Below are 18,265 nucleotides of genomic sequence, written 5' to 3'. Positions count from 1 at the left end.
TGGGAAAAAAAATCTCAATACATCCCTTAGTGCAACTCTGCAGCTTGTCGAATATCACAGTCTGGTCAGAAAACTGTTGTAGAGAATCGCGGTATTTCTCACCGCTGAGAAAATCGCACTCCTCTCCCATTGGCAAATAATGAATTCTCAGAGCCGAGCAGCCAATCACAGCCCAGTGCGTAAAGCGCTGCGTGGAGAATCGTCTCACTGCTGAAAAAAAAGAGGAGCCAACGGGAATCCCATAATGCCAGGCGAGGGACCTCCTGTCGGAGAGTGAAGCTCCGCTGGTTTCAATGAAAGAGGGGGAGAAGAGTAATGCAGAGGGATGTAAGATGGCAGAGCTACAAATGTTGTTAGAGGAAGAAATCCCGGCTGGAAAAAGAGCCCTTGTGGAGAGCTACCAAAACCTTTCAAGGGTCGCGGAATATTGCGAGAACAATTATGTGCAGGTATGGCTCGAAGAAATTATCTTCCCCTTTCATGTATTGTCTGAATCAGTGAGGATGTGATTGAAATGCGAGCACAGCATATGTAGCGTTACAGAGGATCCTGATCAAAACGCTCATCGAGGCGTGATATCTTCTTGAATATGAATGCTGAACGTTTATATCTGGACGATATTAGCGTTGTTTAAGGCTGATGCACACAATGCACGAATTCACTTTCAGAGGGTGTGTCAGAGACGAGCCGCTTTCTCTGCGATGGATGGAGACCGTTCTAGTTCTACAAAACAGAAATAATAGCTTAATGGTCTTTATATCGATACATATCCAGTCTAGTTTCACGATATCTGATCGCATATTGCAGGTCAAGCAGCGTCAATGTAGCGACTGCAAACGTGTTTGAAGCCAATACGTCATTTTTCGAACTAATACGTCATGCTCTGGATGTTACACTGTTGCATTTGTCCGCGGGATTCTTCTTTTTTCTTTTGAGGTCCAGACGGGTGCCGTGCCTCTTGGGTGACATAAATATGATGAAAGCCCAGATATATTAGATATTCATTCAACCTCTAAACGCTGTTGAACTTCATCCACGTTTTGAATAAAAGCATTTCACCACCAGTGCAGTGAATGGTGTGTGTGTGTGTGTGTGTGTTGTGCAAATGTGTACTGCCTGTGAGGTGGAATTGCGAGACGCCCAGACGCGAAATGTCGGTGATGGTGTGAATGAGTTATTGCTGACACACACCTGAGTGTTAATGTGTGTGTGTGTCTCACTCGAGCCCTTTCACTCACACACTGTGAGAAAGCCTGCTAGGGAGCATTGCTTAAGATATCCAAATGTTGCAGTATATTCTTTCAAAGTAAACAATAATCCTGGAAGTCTATTTAATATATGAATATTTTGTTGTGATGCATGTCTAATGTTTTATTAAAGCCTGTGTGTGACATTCTGCTGTCACGATGAGCTGATCAGTTCCTTCACAGGTTCATGAATCACCAAAGAGACATTTAGGTTGATGAAGATGGGTTGTTTAGTTAAACTCAAACCCTCAGCTTAGACACAGACACAAGCTTCACCTGATATCAGGTCTGATCTTGGCGAAATTTCTGATCTTTCTTCAGCTCATAGTCTGGTTTGTGTTTATCTCTCACCAGCTGTCTTCAGACCATAAATCAATACTTCATATAGATTCAAATTTATTGAACTTCGGAAAAGCAATATAAATGTATGAGGAAGAGGTTTGTTTATTTATTTATTCATGTAAAGTTGTTCTTTTTCACAGCACTGTCCTTAGTTTTTGTCAAATTGATAAACGCTGCTTTGTTTTTTGGGGAAGGCTTTAGATCTATTTGGAAATGTATAGTGATATTTCTTTCTTTGCTGATAAAATGTGTTTAATGAAAGGGGTGTAAATTGAACATTTCCTCATGATATGATCTGACATCAATTCTCTTAGCCAGCAATATATAATATTTACTGATACAATACCTTATAGACCATGATGCAGTACTGTTAATGTGAGTATGGTATTTGCCTCCTTATTGACATTTGTGCAATATCACAGTATGGTTCTACACTGGTGTATTCTGACTAATAAAAATACTTTTTAATAATTCATCTAGAAAGATACAAGAATGTTGGGAATCCAATGCTATGTTCTTCATATTTACTGTTTTTGAAACCTCATGTGAGATGATTTAGCAATGATGCTAATGTTCTCAGATATACACACAGAGGACTCATGAGAGGACTAAATGATTCAAAGATGTTTCTCTTGTGATTTGCTGTGTATCGTTCTGGTCCGAAGCAGTATTAAAACCATTTTTGAATGAACTCTAGCATGTGTCATGAAGAGTGAATCATAGTTTAGTAATGTTCATTTGGGTATGACAAAGAAATTGTACACTGTTTAAAATCTGTGGCAGTTTTCTTTTGAAAAGAATTTATATTTTTATTTTGGAGGAATGCTTTACATTGAGTAGAAATGAGAGTTAAGGTATCTTTTTTTTTCAATAAATTATTACTTTTATCCTGTAATGAGTCTTTAATCAAATTGACACTAAAGACATTTGTAATGATAGAAATGACAAATGTTTTTTGAACTTTCTCTGTTCAAATGTGAATGCATCAGAAATGTTAAACAGCATGTGATTATTGATAATAATAAATGTTTCTTGAGCAGTAAATCCTCATATTAGAATTTATGTACTATTTTTTCAAAGTAGTACTGGTATCACTAGCCTATATGTTAATCAAATAAATGCAGTCTTGGTGAGAATAAAATAAACCATACACAAACCCCAAACTTTCAAATAGCAGTGTACATTTGTAAATATGAATATGAATAAAGGCTTGTTATGACATTTTGGACATAATAAGTGAAAGCCCAGCAGTACCTGATAAATGCTCAGGTTATTAATCATTAAAACCTATTGCTTTACGCCGTCTAAATGGTAAGTCATTAACTGTCTTAGATCTGTTGGGCAGTAGTCTAGTAGGACATCATCACAGGCAGGACATTGATGTGTCCATTCATCTGTGTGTCCCCCGTGGTGACAGACACATGGTCTGAGAACAGCTGACGTGAAGGAACAGCTGGGGCAGGCGAATTGTTAACAATATAAGACTCGAGTCAGCTCTATGGGCTTCATGTATTCTCATCAGCTGTTGTATTCATGTCACGGTATTCTGACATGGTCACTATCAGTATGCCAAAGCTAATTCCTTTACATTTACATACATGTTTTTGACTTTGAAGCAATGAGCAACCACATAGAAATGTGCTAAAATCATGTGAAACATTATTTCCATATGTTGTTTAATTTCTTTAAAAAACACAATGAGAAGTCCATGTGTGTTTAGTTTTAATGTCTGCTCATGTCTGTGACGCTAAGTCTCTGATGGAACGGGAAATAGTTTGAAATGTGAAATGTTTTGAATTTCAGCAACAATAAGAAATTGATTATCGCTGAAATGGTGTCTGAGTTGCATCATGCTCTTGTCTGAAGACTGTTTAACTCTGGGCATTGCCTGCTGGTTTCATCAGATTTTTTTAGGGTCATTTGTCACATTAGTTTACAGAATTTCCTGCTTTATTACATGACTGTATGAAATATAAACTATTGGTCATTCACAGCATTCTGTGGTCAAATGTTTGTGTCTAAACCACCTGTCTCATATCTGTCACTGAAGTCACTTTCTTATTTCTTCTCAAATCAGTATTTTACAGTATAATCGAATTTTCGTCAGACTTTAAAATGGAATCCATGCGATTATCCAGATTTTAGTGACCATTATTTTAAAATAACTTACAGTATATATTACCGTATGGTTGTTAAGATTTTTTTGTTTTTGAAAAGTATTTTATGCTCACCAAGTTTGCATGTTTGATAATAAAAAAGCATATTAAAATACTGTAAAAATATTACAGAATATTATTATAATCTAAAATACCTTTTCTATTTTTCTATTTAAAAAAAATATATATATATGTATATATATATATATATATATATATATATATATATATATATATATATATATATATATATATATATATATATATATATATATATATATATATATATAATCTATTCTTTGTGATGCAAAGCTGAAGTTTAAGCATCATTGCTCAGAAATCATTCTAATGTGCTGATTAACTTATTGTTAAAAACATTATGCTAACAGTTGTACTACGTGATAATTTTGTGGATCCCATGATGGTACATTTCTTCAGGATTCTTCGATTGAATTGGAAGTTCAAAAGAACAACATTTATTTTTAAATTAAAATCTTTTGTAACTTCAAAAATTACTTTACTCTCACTTCTAAAGAGTTCATCCTTGCTGAATAAAAGTATTCATATTTTTTAGAAAAAGATCATATTGACCCAAAACCTTTGAAAAGTAGTACCCTTATAATGGATAATCCTGCAGAACCTTTATCTAGTATGTTGCTCTGGCCTTTCATTGGAAATCCAATTTTTTTTTTTCCACATGACAGTCTGATCAGATGTAATATTTCCTCCAGAGTCCATTTGCAATTCCAGAATGCTTTTACATCATCATTCACAGAGGCACAACAGCTTTTAATTTGGGAAATGATTTCTTGTGGATGATAGGGTTGAATACAGTGGAAGTCAATGATCACCAAAACTGTTTGGTTACCAACATTCTTCAAAAGACTTTTGTGTTCAGCAAAAGAAAGAAAATTAAACCGATTTTTGGAATGACATGAGGGCGAGTAACAGATGACAGTATTTTCCTTTTTGTGCAAACTATGTCTTTAAAACTTGTGGTATCAATTATATACTTAGGCACAAGACAAGAGGAAAGCCCTTGAGGAGACCAAAGCCTACACCACCCAGTCCCTGGCGAGCGTGGCCTATCAGATCAATGCCTTAGCCAACAATGTGCTGCAGCTGTTGGATATTCAGGCTTCACAGCTGCGCAGGATGGAGTCCTCCATCAACCACATCTCTCAGGTCAGCCCTGGGCACCACAACACCAACAATACACAACCAGGTGTTCCTTCCCCAAAAATACATCAGTTATCTTCTCACTACTTTTAACACCCTTAGAAGCAGGGTTTAAGCTGAAATTGTTCTTTTACTGTTACAAAATCCAGAACTTAAAGGCACAATATGTAAGTTTTTGCCGCTAGATGTCGCATTTTCAAAACATTAGCAAAGACGAAGCTTGATGACGCTATCAAGGAGAGTGGAACGATGGGAGATGTTGTTGTCACCATCCAGAGATGTATGGAATTCACGGATGAGGTAATTAATTATTTCTTTTTAATTACCTGTATGTACCTTTCTCAATTATCCAAACCGTGAATAAAGAACATTTATAGTTTCAAAGAATAAAATGACTGACTTCAGTCCTAGCGCGAGTTTAAGCACTCTCAAAAAACTCTCCTTATAATCAGTAAAGCTGACTATACACTGTTTGATGAATGAATCTCTTACATCATAGGTACATCAGCACTTTGTTGTTTACGATGAGAGAATTTGTGAGAGCGCAACAGAAAACTCATCTGAACGCCTCTGATTGGCCATAACCTCAACAGACTAATTTTTTCATTGTTACGTATTATAAACAGTCATACAAGACGTAGGATCTGTTATAATGCGTAACAATGTAAAAACGTGGAAAAAGAATCATGATCTAACATTGAGCAAATCTATATTTAATGTGGCAGTCGACACTTAATTACATTTTTATTGTATTCGCGTCAGTTTAATGGATTTAGTTTTACTGTACAGCAGCATTTTTTTTCCCCGGAAACCGAGGATAACACGGATATTACATCATTGATAGGCGACAGTGACCAGGAACGAGTCATTATTTAAAATGGGAATTTCTCTGGATTTACAAATCCTTGGGAGCTTTTGGGATAACGTAAGTACACAACTGCAAGTGGTTTTTGGATATTTTATTACAAAAATCTTACATATTGTGCTTTTAAAACAAAGAGACAAAAATAGCAATGTACAATATACTGGATTGAACATGATTCTCCAATTTTACACACTGTTTATTGTAAAACTGCCAAAACTTAAAAACTATTATAAAATTCAGTTGGCCTTAATTCATTTGTTCATTCATTCAGTTAAAATTTAAATAAAAATGGTAAAATAAAAAATAACAATAACATATGACAATAATATCAATTTTATTAAATCGTTGCATGTTAACCTTCTGGCAGCTCCCCGTTTAAATTACTTCAAGGTAGGTAAATGACCAAAAGCCTTTCTGATATTAGTATTTTAAAAAATTCTGCCTGAAATCAGAGCTGCTACTAATTGAAATTAACATGCAATTGTCGCTTAAATGACTTCTTAAATTCTTAAATATCTTAAATTCAAATCAGGCTCTTTGCAACTTAAGACAACCATTTGGATCTTTACTGATGCTTTCTGAGAAATTTCTACTCTTACTTACAGCAAAACCTACAATTATCGACAACTTTCAATGAACATTTTCCTTCCTAATTTACCTGCCATTGAGTGCCATTTCGACCATGCTATTTTGTCATGTAAGTGTGTGAGAGGAGCAGTGTTGGGTGTAATTAGTTACTGTAATTTAATGACTTTTTCTCTTGAAAAAGTAAAGTAAGGGACTACTCTTAAAGGGGGGGTGAAATGCTCGTTTTCACTCAATATCCTGTTAATCTTGAGTACCTATAGAGTAGTACTGCATCCTTCATAACTCCAAAAAGTCTTTAGTTTTATTATATTCATAAGAGAAAGATAGTCCTTAATTTAATTTAAAGTCCTTAATTTAAAACTGAGCCTGAGCTCAGTCCTGTCTAATGTAAGCTTAATTTTACTGCAAGCCGTGATTTGTAAAGAGCAACTTAGACACTTTTAGTCTGCTCTGTACATGCATCACCGTTTGAACACAATGTAGGAGTGAATTCTTTCATCCAAAGTGGGAGATGGAGTGTGTTTATTAAAGATAATAAGAGATCCTGTTTCCTCATTATGTGCTAGAGTAGAGCCTTAATGGAAACTAGATCTGATGATTGGCCTTCTTCTGAAGTTAAAAGGCTCCTGTGAACTAGTTTGTCACCACTTGTCTCTAAGAAGATGGACACAAATGGCAGGCAAATTATGTCTCAGATCCCAATTTAATGCCAATAACACTTGATCCAGTGAGAAATTGTTTGTTCTAAAATATTGGATTCTGGATCAAAGCTATCCGAAAAGTCATCGAAAATTCAAATTCCTTGCAAGTTCACAAACAAAACAAAAACAGTTTGAGAATCAGATTTTATGAGCAGATTAGGAGAGCATAACAGGTGAAAAATCTACCTTTGTTCCAAAATTGTTATTACTTATATAATACATAATAAACAAACCTTCACAAATTATATTTTAAAAATCCTTATGTTCACCAAAGCTGTATTTATTTGAGAACATTAATATTGTGAAATATTATTACACTTTTTGCCATTGCTTCAGTCGTCAGTGTCACATGATCCTTCAGAAATCATTCTGAAATATTCTGATTTGGTGCTCAAGAAACGTTATTATTATTCTCAATGTTGGCAAACAGAAACTTCAGTTGAACTGCATTTATTAACCTGTTAACTGTCACCCGTCCACTCTGTGGGACGCCTACATTTACTTCACTATATTGCAATTAAATCTAATCTAATCTTGAGAAACTATATATCGTTGGAAAGGTCTAACCCAAATATATATTTTACCAGTGTTTTTTGCTAAAAATTATGTAGGAAAAGTAATCGATTAAATTATGACAAGAGTGCACCCTCAAAAATCTAAATTATAACTGGAGTTTTGACCTTTGTTTAAAAAAGAACACTTCTTTGTTGACTTTTTCTCTATCACATTTTAGAAATCATCAGAAGTTATATATCGACTGAAAACTTAAACTCTCAAAATTCATCCTTTAAATCCCATTTTAAAATCAGACATTGCATTTCCATGTAAATGGTACATCAATATCATGTTACTAAATATTTTTATTCATAAATTATAAAAATTTAAGTTTGGATGGTGCACTACAAAGTCAATGTTCAAAAATGTGAGTGACAGTTAAGGGGTTAAATATAAATCATTATAAATATGTCTTCTGTCACTTGTAATTAGTTTATCACATCCTTGCTGAATAAAAGTAATAATTTCTTTAAAAAAAAAAAAAAAAAAAACCTACTAACCCCTACTGTATTTGAACAGTATATATAAAATTTAAATGTATCAATAATTAGAAATGTTCTAAAATATAAATAATTGTATATATGGACAGATTTAAACAATCCTCTTTTAAGGTCAATAGATACTGAATTGTTTGTATTACTGTAATTATGTATACTGAGATTCATTAAAAATGTCATTCAATTTATTTATCGGTACCCCTCCAAATATATGGATACAAATGCCTACGAATACTAATGAGGTCACGTTTCATTAGTATTCACGCATCATTCTTACATCATTTGAAGCAGTATATACGCTAGGATATGAAATATTTACAAATCAACATTTCTTTCACTTAGACTGTAGACATTCATAAAGAAAAAGTTGCTAGACGAGAGATCGGGATCCTCACCACCAACAAAAACACATCTCGGACCCACAAAATCATCGCCCCCGGGAACATGGAGCGGCCCGTGCGCTACATCAGGAAGCCCATAGATTACACCCTGCTGGATGACGTGGGTCACGGTGTTAAAGTAAGTTTGACATGTCTGATGTTCACAAGACAAGCATCATTCTTACTATCAGTATAAAGAAGGTGTATTGAAGAATGTTTGTTACGTTCGTCATTGACTTAAATTGTATTTTTTCCATGCCATTGAATTTAATGGCTACCGTCAATCATTTGCTTACCAGCATTATTCATAATATTTTCTTTCGTGTTCAGAGTAAGAATGAAACCGATACATTTTTGGGTGCTCTGTCCCTTTAAGTGTAGTTCAGACAGTTTAGAGTCATGACTGGATAACTGATAAAGAAATTGATGCATCATGATCTACTCTCTCTGTGTGTGTGTGTGTGTGTGTGTGTGTGTGTGTGTTTGTAGACCCCTCTCGGGTTTCCCTCACTATATTCATGTTATTAAATTATTCATGTCCATCAGTGTCAGCTCCGAGCTGTTATAATGACATCACTTTGCTCTCTGGACCCTCTTACCGATGTTATCACATTAGATTGTCGCTATCTGAAATAAGATTGTAATTAAGAAAGCTGTCTTTGCCTTTTTACTTTGACCTTTATGTGTCTTTCATGGTTTTTATGTGATGAAGCAGTGATTGGTGTGGATGGTGTGTTGTCAACATTATTCTCTAGCTCTTCAGCCTCTTCATTCCCTGTACATATGACTGAGGCAGATCTTGAGGGCTCACCCCGAGTCCTGTTTTAACGGCTTCATTAGTTTGGTGCTGATGTGCGCTGGCCTTCCCCCCCCGGCGGAGTAAACGCCCGCAGGCTGCCCTCATACTGGCTCTGTAATTAGGACAGTTAACTCATCAAATGATGCTCTCTCTGTGTCTGTCACCTGTGATTGACGTGCTACTCTCTCCTCCGCCATCAGACACAGCTTTATATTGCCATTATCATATTAGTGGATGTCGGATTGATACCAAAATTTCAAAAATCAATAATAGTATGAGTCAAATTTCAATTATGTTACCACAGCAAAATCTAATATGTTACTGAACATACTAGTAATTTTTTTTGGTGTTTAAATGAACATTTTTTATTATTTACATTTTTTTACCTAATTAAACGGTAATAAAGCAAGTACTGTCTATATATACCATGGTACTGAATGAACTACCTCATTAATAAATAAATTATGTATGTATGTATCTAAGTCTGGACAGACAGATAAGAGAAATATATGTATAGAAAGAAAGAGAATTATTTATATATATATTTCATAATGTTACTTTTATGTTCACCAAATGCAGTAGGGACTTCTTTTAAAAACCCTAAGCTTTTAAATGTTAGTATATACTTCAGTCATAAATGTCAGATTTTTTATCCATTTAAATATACATTTATTCGTAATTGACTCTAAAGCAATTACCAAAAACTGTTAAGCATTATAAGATATTTATTAATGACTTACTAAAAAAAGGTATAATATATTGTTAGCAACATGTTTGAGGAGTATGGGAGAGTAAAATTAAAATTTTCCATAATGTTATGACATAATAACTCATAGGGCTGGGCGATATGGAGCAAAAAAAATATCTCGATATATTTTAAATATCGAGATATCACCCACCCCTATTAACTCGTATAAGCTAAACTAGATTGTTGTGGGCCAAATATACCAACAATTCAGTGAAATGCATATTTGAGGCAGTTTGCTTTGAAAGATGGTTTACATACAGTATTTACTGGGCAGCTATGATTATATATTTTTAACTTTTAAAATGTTCTGTAATATGTTCAGTTAAATTTACATGTGAGTTGTTTAATGAAAAAAAACAAGCCATTGTCACATCGCGTTATAATAAAGAGCATTCGGTATAATTATTTATTATAAATAGTGTAAGCTAGAAAAGACATTTCATAATTCTGCTTTCTGTTGTAGATGAACCCGATTAGACTGTAATTATGACTGACGTTTATGCGATTATCGTTCAGTTGTTTTGTGCAAGCAGCTTTGACTTTCTGCTCTGTCTTGATTCGCATCTGTCTAATTAAATCAGTGTTTGTTTGTTCTTTCTTCAAAGGTCTTTTGTTTCGCTTCTCCTCTCTCACTCTTTTATTAAGTTAAAGTGATTAAATAACATGATTTATCTTCTCTCTTCCTTAATGCTTTCGCTTAGTGGCTTAAAGCAAAGGTAAGTACAGCCTTACACAACCCACAATGCTTTCTGGCCCCTGCATCACTACCACTGGTTCTTTATTCCCAAACATCAAACTTTTTTTGTACAGTGTTGTCTAATGAAGATTATAGTGCATTTTCATAATTCAATGTCTTTCAGCAAGGGAATACCCAGCCAGCTCGGGGAGGTGGAGGAACATTATCCAGGACGAATCCCCCCACACAGAAGCCCCCGAGCCCACCCATGGCAGGGAGAGGTACCCTGGGGTAAATCACTATATTACACTTTTCCCAATGCTGTTTTTGTGTACCTACATTATTAGAATGTTTTAAAAAGGTTTTTATTTATACTATTAGGAGTCTGGCATCTGAATGTCATCATGTTTTGTATGTAGTTTCCACTGTAACAAATGTGTGTGTTTGTTTTGTTTTCCAGACGAAACACACCGTATAAGACGCTGGAGCCAGTCAAGCCTCCTGTGGTGCCTAATGACTACATGACCAGTCCGGCTCGCCTGGGCAGCCAGAACAGCCCTGGACGCACTGCCTCGCTCAGTCAGAGACCTCGAACGCACAGGTACAGCTCACGACAACACAGGCCTTCTGATGGGACACTGTGCTGGCCATACTGGAATATACACTACTGTTTGCTTTTATTCAGCCAATGGAATACAACCAGAACACAAGTGAGTTCAGTTCCAAGTTAGGGAGATATTTAGTGAACCTAAAAACTATTTGAACAACTAAATAGTTCATGCAATCATGAATGATAGTTCAAAAATTTAATTTTTCTATTTGTTTGTTCACCCTCAGGCCATCTAAGATGTAGATTTTTTTCCTTTAGTAGAACAATAAAGCAATTTTTCAGCTGAAACCGTGTTTTTTTGGCAATTCATAAAATGCAATTCAGCAGGTACTGAGAGTCAAAAAAAAATAAAACCATATCAGGCCACACAAAATTAATACAGTGATTCCAACAATATATTGAGGTCTTAAGAAGCGAAACTATCAGCTTGTGCAAGAACTGAACATTATTTATAATATTATTATCTGTAGCCTCATGCAAACCATCCAGTGTGATGTCTGGTTTGGATGAAATGAATGTATTTTTATTGTTTCTCATGGTTTTTGTAAAAAGGTGAGTTGATTAAAAGTAGTTTATTAACTTTAGACATAGTAAAACACCTATGTTTCACATCATTTTACCGATGCATCATTATAAGTCATTCAGCCAGGATGCATTCAATTGATCTGAAGTGTCTAGATTTAGTTCAGTTTTCTGTTCATCATAGACTCTTAAAAATGTAATGTGGTTTCAGGTTTCCTTAAAATATTCAGCAGCACAACTGTGTAGCATTGATAAAAGTAAGAAATGTTTCCTAGATTAATGTCATGTGAAACTGAAGGAGTAACAGCTGCTGAAAATTCAGTTTTGCATCGCAGTAATAATTAAATTAATTAAATAATACTGTATTTTTAATAAAAATAAAAATAAAAATCTCACTAATCCCAAACTTTTAAATGTTAGTGTATTCTGAAATCAAAAATCTCCAGTTGAATTTTAGACTTTTACAAAAGCTAGAATGTAAAAACACCATCAGAACAGCCACACATCAGATATTTTTTTAAAGCTTGCAATTGTCAAATCACAGTTATAGGAAATAGTCTCAATTTTGAGATATAAAGGCCATGAAATTAGCTTTTATGTGTTTTCTAACCTTTAAAAATGATTTATGTTGATGCAACTTCAGAACATCTCTGAACTCTCATAATCTTTATTTCCTTTTCCTTTCTCAAAAAACTGATCAGTGAAGTTATGGCATTCACTTACCCTTATTTATCAGTGATTTTTGAAGTTCTATGGCACTGTTTAAATTGAAGTATAAATCTGGAAGTCTTCTTCTCTTAGCTCATAAACTTGATTCACCTCAGTGATTGCTTTCCCAGTGGGCTTGTTATACTCACTGAGGAAAACTGAAGGCGATTGAGGTTGAAAAAAACCGTTAACTGTTTCTAAACCTTTGATTTATCGCATTTATCCTCCAGATTCAAGTTCTAAAAGGTTTTGATAGTGGGCTGAATTTATGACAATGCATGCTGGTTGGTTTCATAGCTCTTTGTGACTCTATCTTTCTTTGTCTCAGTGGCAGTAGTGGGGGCAGCGGCGGTCGAGAGAACAGCAGTAATAGTATGGGAATCCCTCTGGCTGTTCCAACACCCTCCCCTCCCAGTATGGCACCAGGTGACCGCTCACATTTTTCACAGTGGTCATTAGCGTTGGGCGATGATCAACATCATATCAAGATGATAAAATTTATGTTGATAACATTAATAATCAATATGGAAAAACAATTGGGGGGGATATCGCCCAACCCAAGTGGCCATGCTAGTTTTGAAACTGGTTATTTTGGTAATTCCTCCCACCCCTGATTGAGTCATCAATGTTTTTCTACTAATCTACTGTGACTGTCCTTTTCCTCTGTCCTGTCCGCAGTAGTTCCTCAAGGTCCAGGTTTGGGCCCGATCCCGATGTCTCAGTTCGGAACAATCTCCCGGCAGATTTCCAGACACAATTCCTCCAGCACTTCTTCCTCTGCCTCTATGGTGTCAGCCACCGGCACCTACCGGCGCGCCCCTGCCGGCTCCTCCCAGTTCTCTGTGCCTCAACCCCATCTGAACGGGGGTCCCACATACCCCCAGAACACAAGTGAGTTCAGTTCCAAGTTAGGGAGAGATTTAGTGATCCTAAAAACTACTTGAACAGCTAAATGGATAGTTCATGCAATCATGAATGATAGTTCAAAAATGTAATCTTTCTATTCATTTACTCACCCTTAGGCCGTCCAAGATGTAGATTTTTCTTTTTTCTTTAGTAAAAAAATAAAGCAGATTTTTAGCTGAAACTGTGTTTTTTTGTTAATTTATAAAATGCAATTCAGCAACTACTGAGAGTAAAAAAAAAAAAGCATATCAGGCCACACAAAATTAATACTGTGACTCCTGACAATATATTGAGGTCTTAAGAAGTGAAACTATCAGCTTGTGCAAGAACTGAACATTATTTATGATATTATTATCTATAGCCTCATGCAAACCATCCAGAGTGATGTCTGGTTTGGATGAATGAATGAAATGTATTTTTATTGTCTCTCATGGTTTATGTAAAAAGGTGAGTTGATTAAGAGTAGTTTATTAACTTTAGACATAGTAAAACATCTTTCTTGCACAGACAAATTGTTTCGCTTCTTAAGACCTCAATATATCATCAGGAGCCACAGTATTCATTTTGACTCTCAAAAATGACAGTAGCCATTGACTTGAATTTTATGAATCACAAAGGACCACAATTTCAGGTAAAAATCTTCTTTACTGTTCCACTAAAAAAAACAAAAAGTTATACAATTAAATTGAATGGCCTGGGGATGAGTAAATTAACAACAAATTTTGGGTGAACCATACCTTTATTTTGCACTGAATGTCATTGCATTAGATAACAAATATCAAGCGCAAATGTGTAATTTCTTAGCCACTAGCAGCACCAATCACTTCTCTGTAATAAAGTAGGTTACTAGTTTCTAGCAGACCTAGTAACCGATGATCTGCCTGCTTTTCTGCTTTTCATGTCTTCATATCACAATAACTCACAAAGGCTTTTACTTTCTGTCTGTTTATCTGCCTGTGTGTAACTCTTTGGGCTTGTTTTTTTGCCTGTTATCATCTGTCTGTCTGGCTGAATGTGTATGAATGTGTGTGTGTGTGTGTGTGTGTGTGACTCCAGTGTCTATCGCTCCACCACCTCCTCCCTTGGCGCAGCTGACGCCCCAGATTCCTCTCACTGGCTTTGTGGCCAGAGTTCAGGAGAACAGTGAGTAATGCACACAGAAGCATGGTGCTTAGACCTTCACATACGGTCTCCATTCATCTACCTGCAGCCTGCACTCTCTGAATTCTTCTTCGAACCTGAAATGTTATATTTAATATTTCTATTTACAGGTGCATTTCAATAAAATAGAAAGTTGTGGAAAAGTTCAATTATTTTCATAATTCAACTCAAATCGTGAAACTCGTGTATTAAATGCACATGGACTAAAGTAGTTTAAGTCTTTGCTTCTTTTAATTGTGATGATTTTGGCTCACATTTAACAAAAACCCACCAATTTACCAATCTCAACAAATTAGAATATGATGACGTTCCAATCAGCTAATCAACTCAAAACACCTGCAAAGGTTTCTAGTTCTAATTTGGGAATCTGACATAAAAAATTAATTATGTCATAGATGATGTCATAGTGAGGGTTTCCCCCCTTCTTTGTCCTCCAGTAACAGACAGCCCCTCTCCCCCCCCTCCTCCGCTACCTGAGGACACGCCCTTGTTTGAGGAAGCAGCTCCGCCTCCTCCACCTCCACCTGCGGATTATGATGAAGAAGATGCAGCTCTGGTGCACTACAATGACCCTTATGCTGATGGAGACCCTCACTGGGCCCCAAAATCCTTCTTAGAGAAGGGTAAGAGAGCGCCCTCTGCCTTTGGATGGATGGATGGATAGATAGTATTTCTAAGCCATGCTATACTAACCGTGTCTGCTCCATTTCAGTGGTGGCCATCTATGACTACGCGAAGGACAAAGATGATGAGCTGTCCTTCATGGAGGGCGCCATCATCTACATCATCAAGAAAAATGATGACGGCTGGTTCGAGGGCGTGTGTAACGGTGTCACCGGACTGTTTCCAGGCAACTACGTGGAGTCCATCATGCACTACGCTGACTAAAGCTACATCCCAGAGACGGCGTATAATGCAGCCAATCAGTTACAAACATTGCAAAGTGCATTAGGATATGACTGAATGTTTGTTTTCGTCCAATCGCAAATGTATCCAAGCATCTGCAGTGCTGAAGGTTTGAGGAGACAGAAGAATATGAAAAGAAACGAGTCTCACTGCTTTCTGGTTAGGTTGCCTCATATATTTTGTACATATATTACAGTGAGACGTTGCGCTAGTGTTTGTTTTTGTGCGTGTTTTGTCATCGTATAGAGACCTGTGTTTGCCAAGTGTCAGCTAGGGCTAGTTCATTTAGTTTTTTATTTTTATTTACTAAACTGTCAAGCTCTTCCTTAACGTGAGGAAGAAATGTTTGAATGTCATTCCTGGAAAAATAATTAGGCAACAATATAAAAAAGACAATTACATCTTTAACTATGTTTTGCATTCAGGTTAAGCTTATGTTTACTATCATATTACCTCACGACTGAAAGGTGAGGGAAAAGACAGATGCAGTAATGTGCAGAGATTCTCCTGCATATCCAGTGTTGCCAAGTCCGTGGTTTTCCTGCGGATTTGAGCTTCTTTAACACTGTTGCCTGCCGCGGGTTGTTTTTCATGCCCGCGGATTTAAGCTACAGCTACATTTATCCCCTAAAATGCTCATTTTACCAGGGGAACCCCACCAGAAACGTGTAGTTTACCCCACCAGAATGCGATTTTTGCCAGTGGATCCTCAAAACACGATGAAGCTAGTTTGGATTAGCAATTGAGCAGGTTTTGTTACAAATACCTGGCAACCCTGTGCATATCAGACTTAACTTCATAAACCTGTCAAAAGCATGACCATATATATATATATATATCACCCCAAAATAGAAAAAAAAATTATAAAAAATATTATAATTACGAATTATATTTTGCTATTAGACAATGATGCCTATATTTTTTGCATTATAGCATTTTGTGACATTTAAGCACATTTTCCCCAAAATTCCTACTATAATGCAAAAAAAGAAAATAATTCTCATTGCTATAATATTTTTCTTCTACTGCCATTAATTTATGCTGATTTAAGTATGAAAAAAAATGATAATCAATAATGAGAATTCTAAGAAAAAAAACAGGCTCTGTGTCCTTTACGCAAAACGACTCTTTTTCTTTTGTGACCTAGACATGTGTTCATGAGATTCAACCACATACTAGAGTATAAACTGTGCCAAGCTGGTCTGTGATAGTGTTTTTGTTGAAACTGCTGAAGTATTGTGAACTTTATGATGTTGCACTGAGCGGGTAACACTGGCGCACTAGCATTGCCCACAGATTCCAGTTTGTTACATAAAGTATCAGAAATCAGTTTCTGTCATTGTATATTTCATGTAGGGGGACCATGCAAAGCTGTATTAGTCTTTCCGTCTTGGCCAGTTCAGACGTTTTGCTGAATTTAGATGATAATCCATAGATTTCATGGGGGGAAAATAATCAAGTTTAGTGTATAGTACTGATGAATGTGAGCTCATAACTGTTAGCATGGCACAAACATCAAGATGATTCTGGTTTCTGGTTTTTAGAAGCGTCTCAAACTGCTGTTGAAGACAAGTTTTCATTTATTTAATCCAGTGAAATATCTGTGAGAATGTAACTCACATAGAGCTGTCTGAACAATGACCAACTAATGTCAAGCATCGCAAGGCCTTGTCATATGATGTGCAAGTGATCTGTAATTTAAATGTTCCTTTGCAGATGATCTGCAAAAAATATAATCTCTATTATCGTTTTGTATATATAATCTGTTTTTCTTTTTATGTACAGTCTCTTTTTATAATAAAGCACTCTCCTGTGCAATATACTGTTTTTAGATGTGCTTAGATGCTAGATGACAAAAGGAAGGATTTGATTTGAGTTTATTTTGAATTCAACACAGTTGTTCACAGCATATTTTTATTCAAATGTACCTGGCAGGATTTAGTCAGTAAAGTCGCTGTCATGAAAATGTACAATACAATACAACACAAAAATTCTAAGCTAAAACATAAAAGCATAAAAAAATCAGAAATTAATAAACTTATTAAAACTTATAAATTCCATCTGAGTAAAAACACTTTCTTTGTCACTATTAAAGAAAACATTTAATTCTCCATCTAAAAGTCCCTCTACAGAATCTGTTGATCTAAATGGACAGCAGAGGGGGATGTGGGTCTGAAAAGAATAGATACTCAAATCTTCATTTTGTGACACTAGACATATATGTGCATCAACACAAGCATGCAATGGACTGTAAAGGCAGCTTCCTTATATATGATTCAGAAAGAGACTTCATTGAGTTCATGAAAGCTTGTGTTCCTCAGATCCAGTTTTATGAACAAAACCTCATGTGCAAGCTTAAGGCTTGGCTGAATATCTAATAAAAACGGTTTTATAGCTGAGAGGGATCTTACTCTGATGTACATGGAAAGGAAGCTTTATAATGTTGTATTTATTTTGATGAATCATTAGGACATTGTTTTTATTAACGAAGAGCCTGCCAACGGCTTTTACAAGAATAAACATTTTCTAATATAAAGCAGCCTAAGGATTTGTTAAAAGAATTCATTTGAGACATTAAAAAATACAAAATAGCAAAGTACAATATATCATGTAGAGTGAGTTTTAGGGAACAGAATACTTTGTGTTGCAAGACACAATTTGTGAATTACCTTTCAGTGCAATAAACTGAAACTGCACTGGACTGTTCAATTAAACCATT

The 18,265-nt window shown here is 35.6% G+C and overlaps 1 protein-coding gene across 6 annotated transcripts; it reads left to right on the top strand.

Moving 5' to 3' along the window:
- The first annotated feature begins 2 nt into the window (after positions 1-2).
- Positions 3-17,368, top strand: abi1b (abl-interactor 1b). 6 transcript variants are annotated; one of them, XM_052548553.1, is made up of 11 exons: positions 87-449; positions 4,763-4,930; positions 8,473-8,649; positions 10,759-10,773; positions 10,918-11,024; positions 11,194-11,334; positions 12,902-12,999; positions 13,255-13,464; positions 14,536-14,622; positions 15,078-15,263; positions 15,353-17,368. In XM_052548553.1, the coding sequence occupies exons 1-11, from the start codon at positions 294-296 to the stop codon at positions 15,526-15,528; spliced, it is 1,521 nt and encodes a 506-aa protein (XP_052404513.1). In that variant the 5' UTR covers positions 87-293; the 3' UTR covers positions 15,529-17,368. The 6 variants fall into 6 exon arrangements, with proteins under 6 accessions (XP_052404517.1, XP_052404513.1, XP_052404516.1 ...); XM_052548552.1 differs by having other exon boundaries at positions 184-449; positions 13,252-13,464; XM_052548557.1 differs by lacking the exon at positions 14,536-14,622 and having other exon boundaries at positions 3-449.
- Positions 17,369-18,265: the final 897 nt, after the last annotated feature.

Source organism: Carassius gibelio, chromosome B2 (genome assembly GCF_023724105.1).
Source record: "Carassius gibelio isolate Cgi1373 ecotype wild population from Czech Republic chromosome B2, carGib1.2-hapl.c, whole genome shotgun sequence".
NCBI classification, from domain to species: domain Eukaryota; kingdom Metazoa; phylum Chordata; class Actinopteri; order Cypriniformes; family Cyprinidae; genus Carassius; species Carassius gibelio.
The sequence above is the reverse complement of the archived record's forward strand: the minus strand, read 5'-3'. Positions and strand labels throughout refer to the sequence as shown.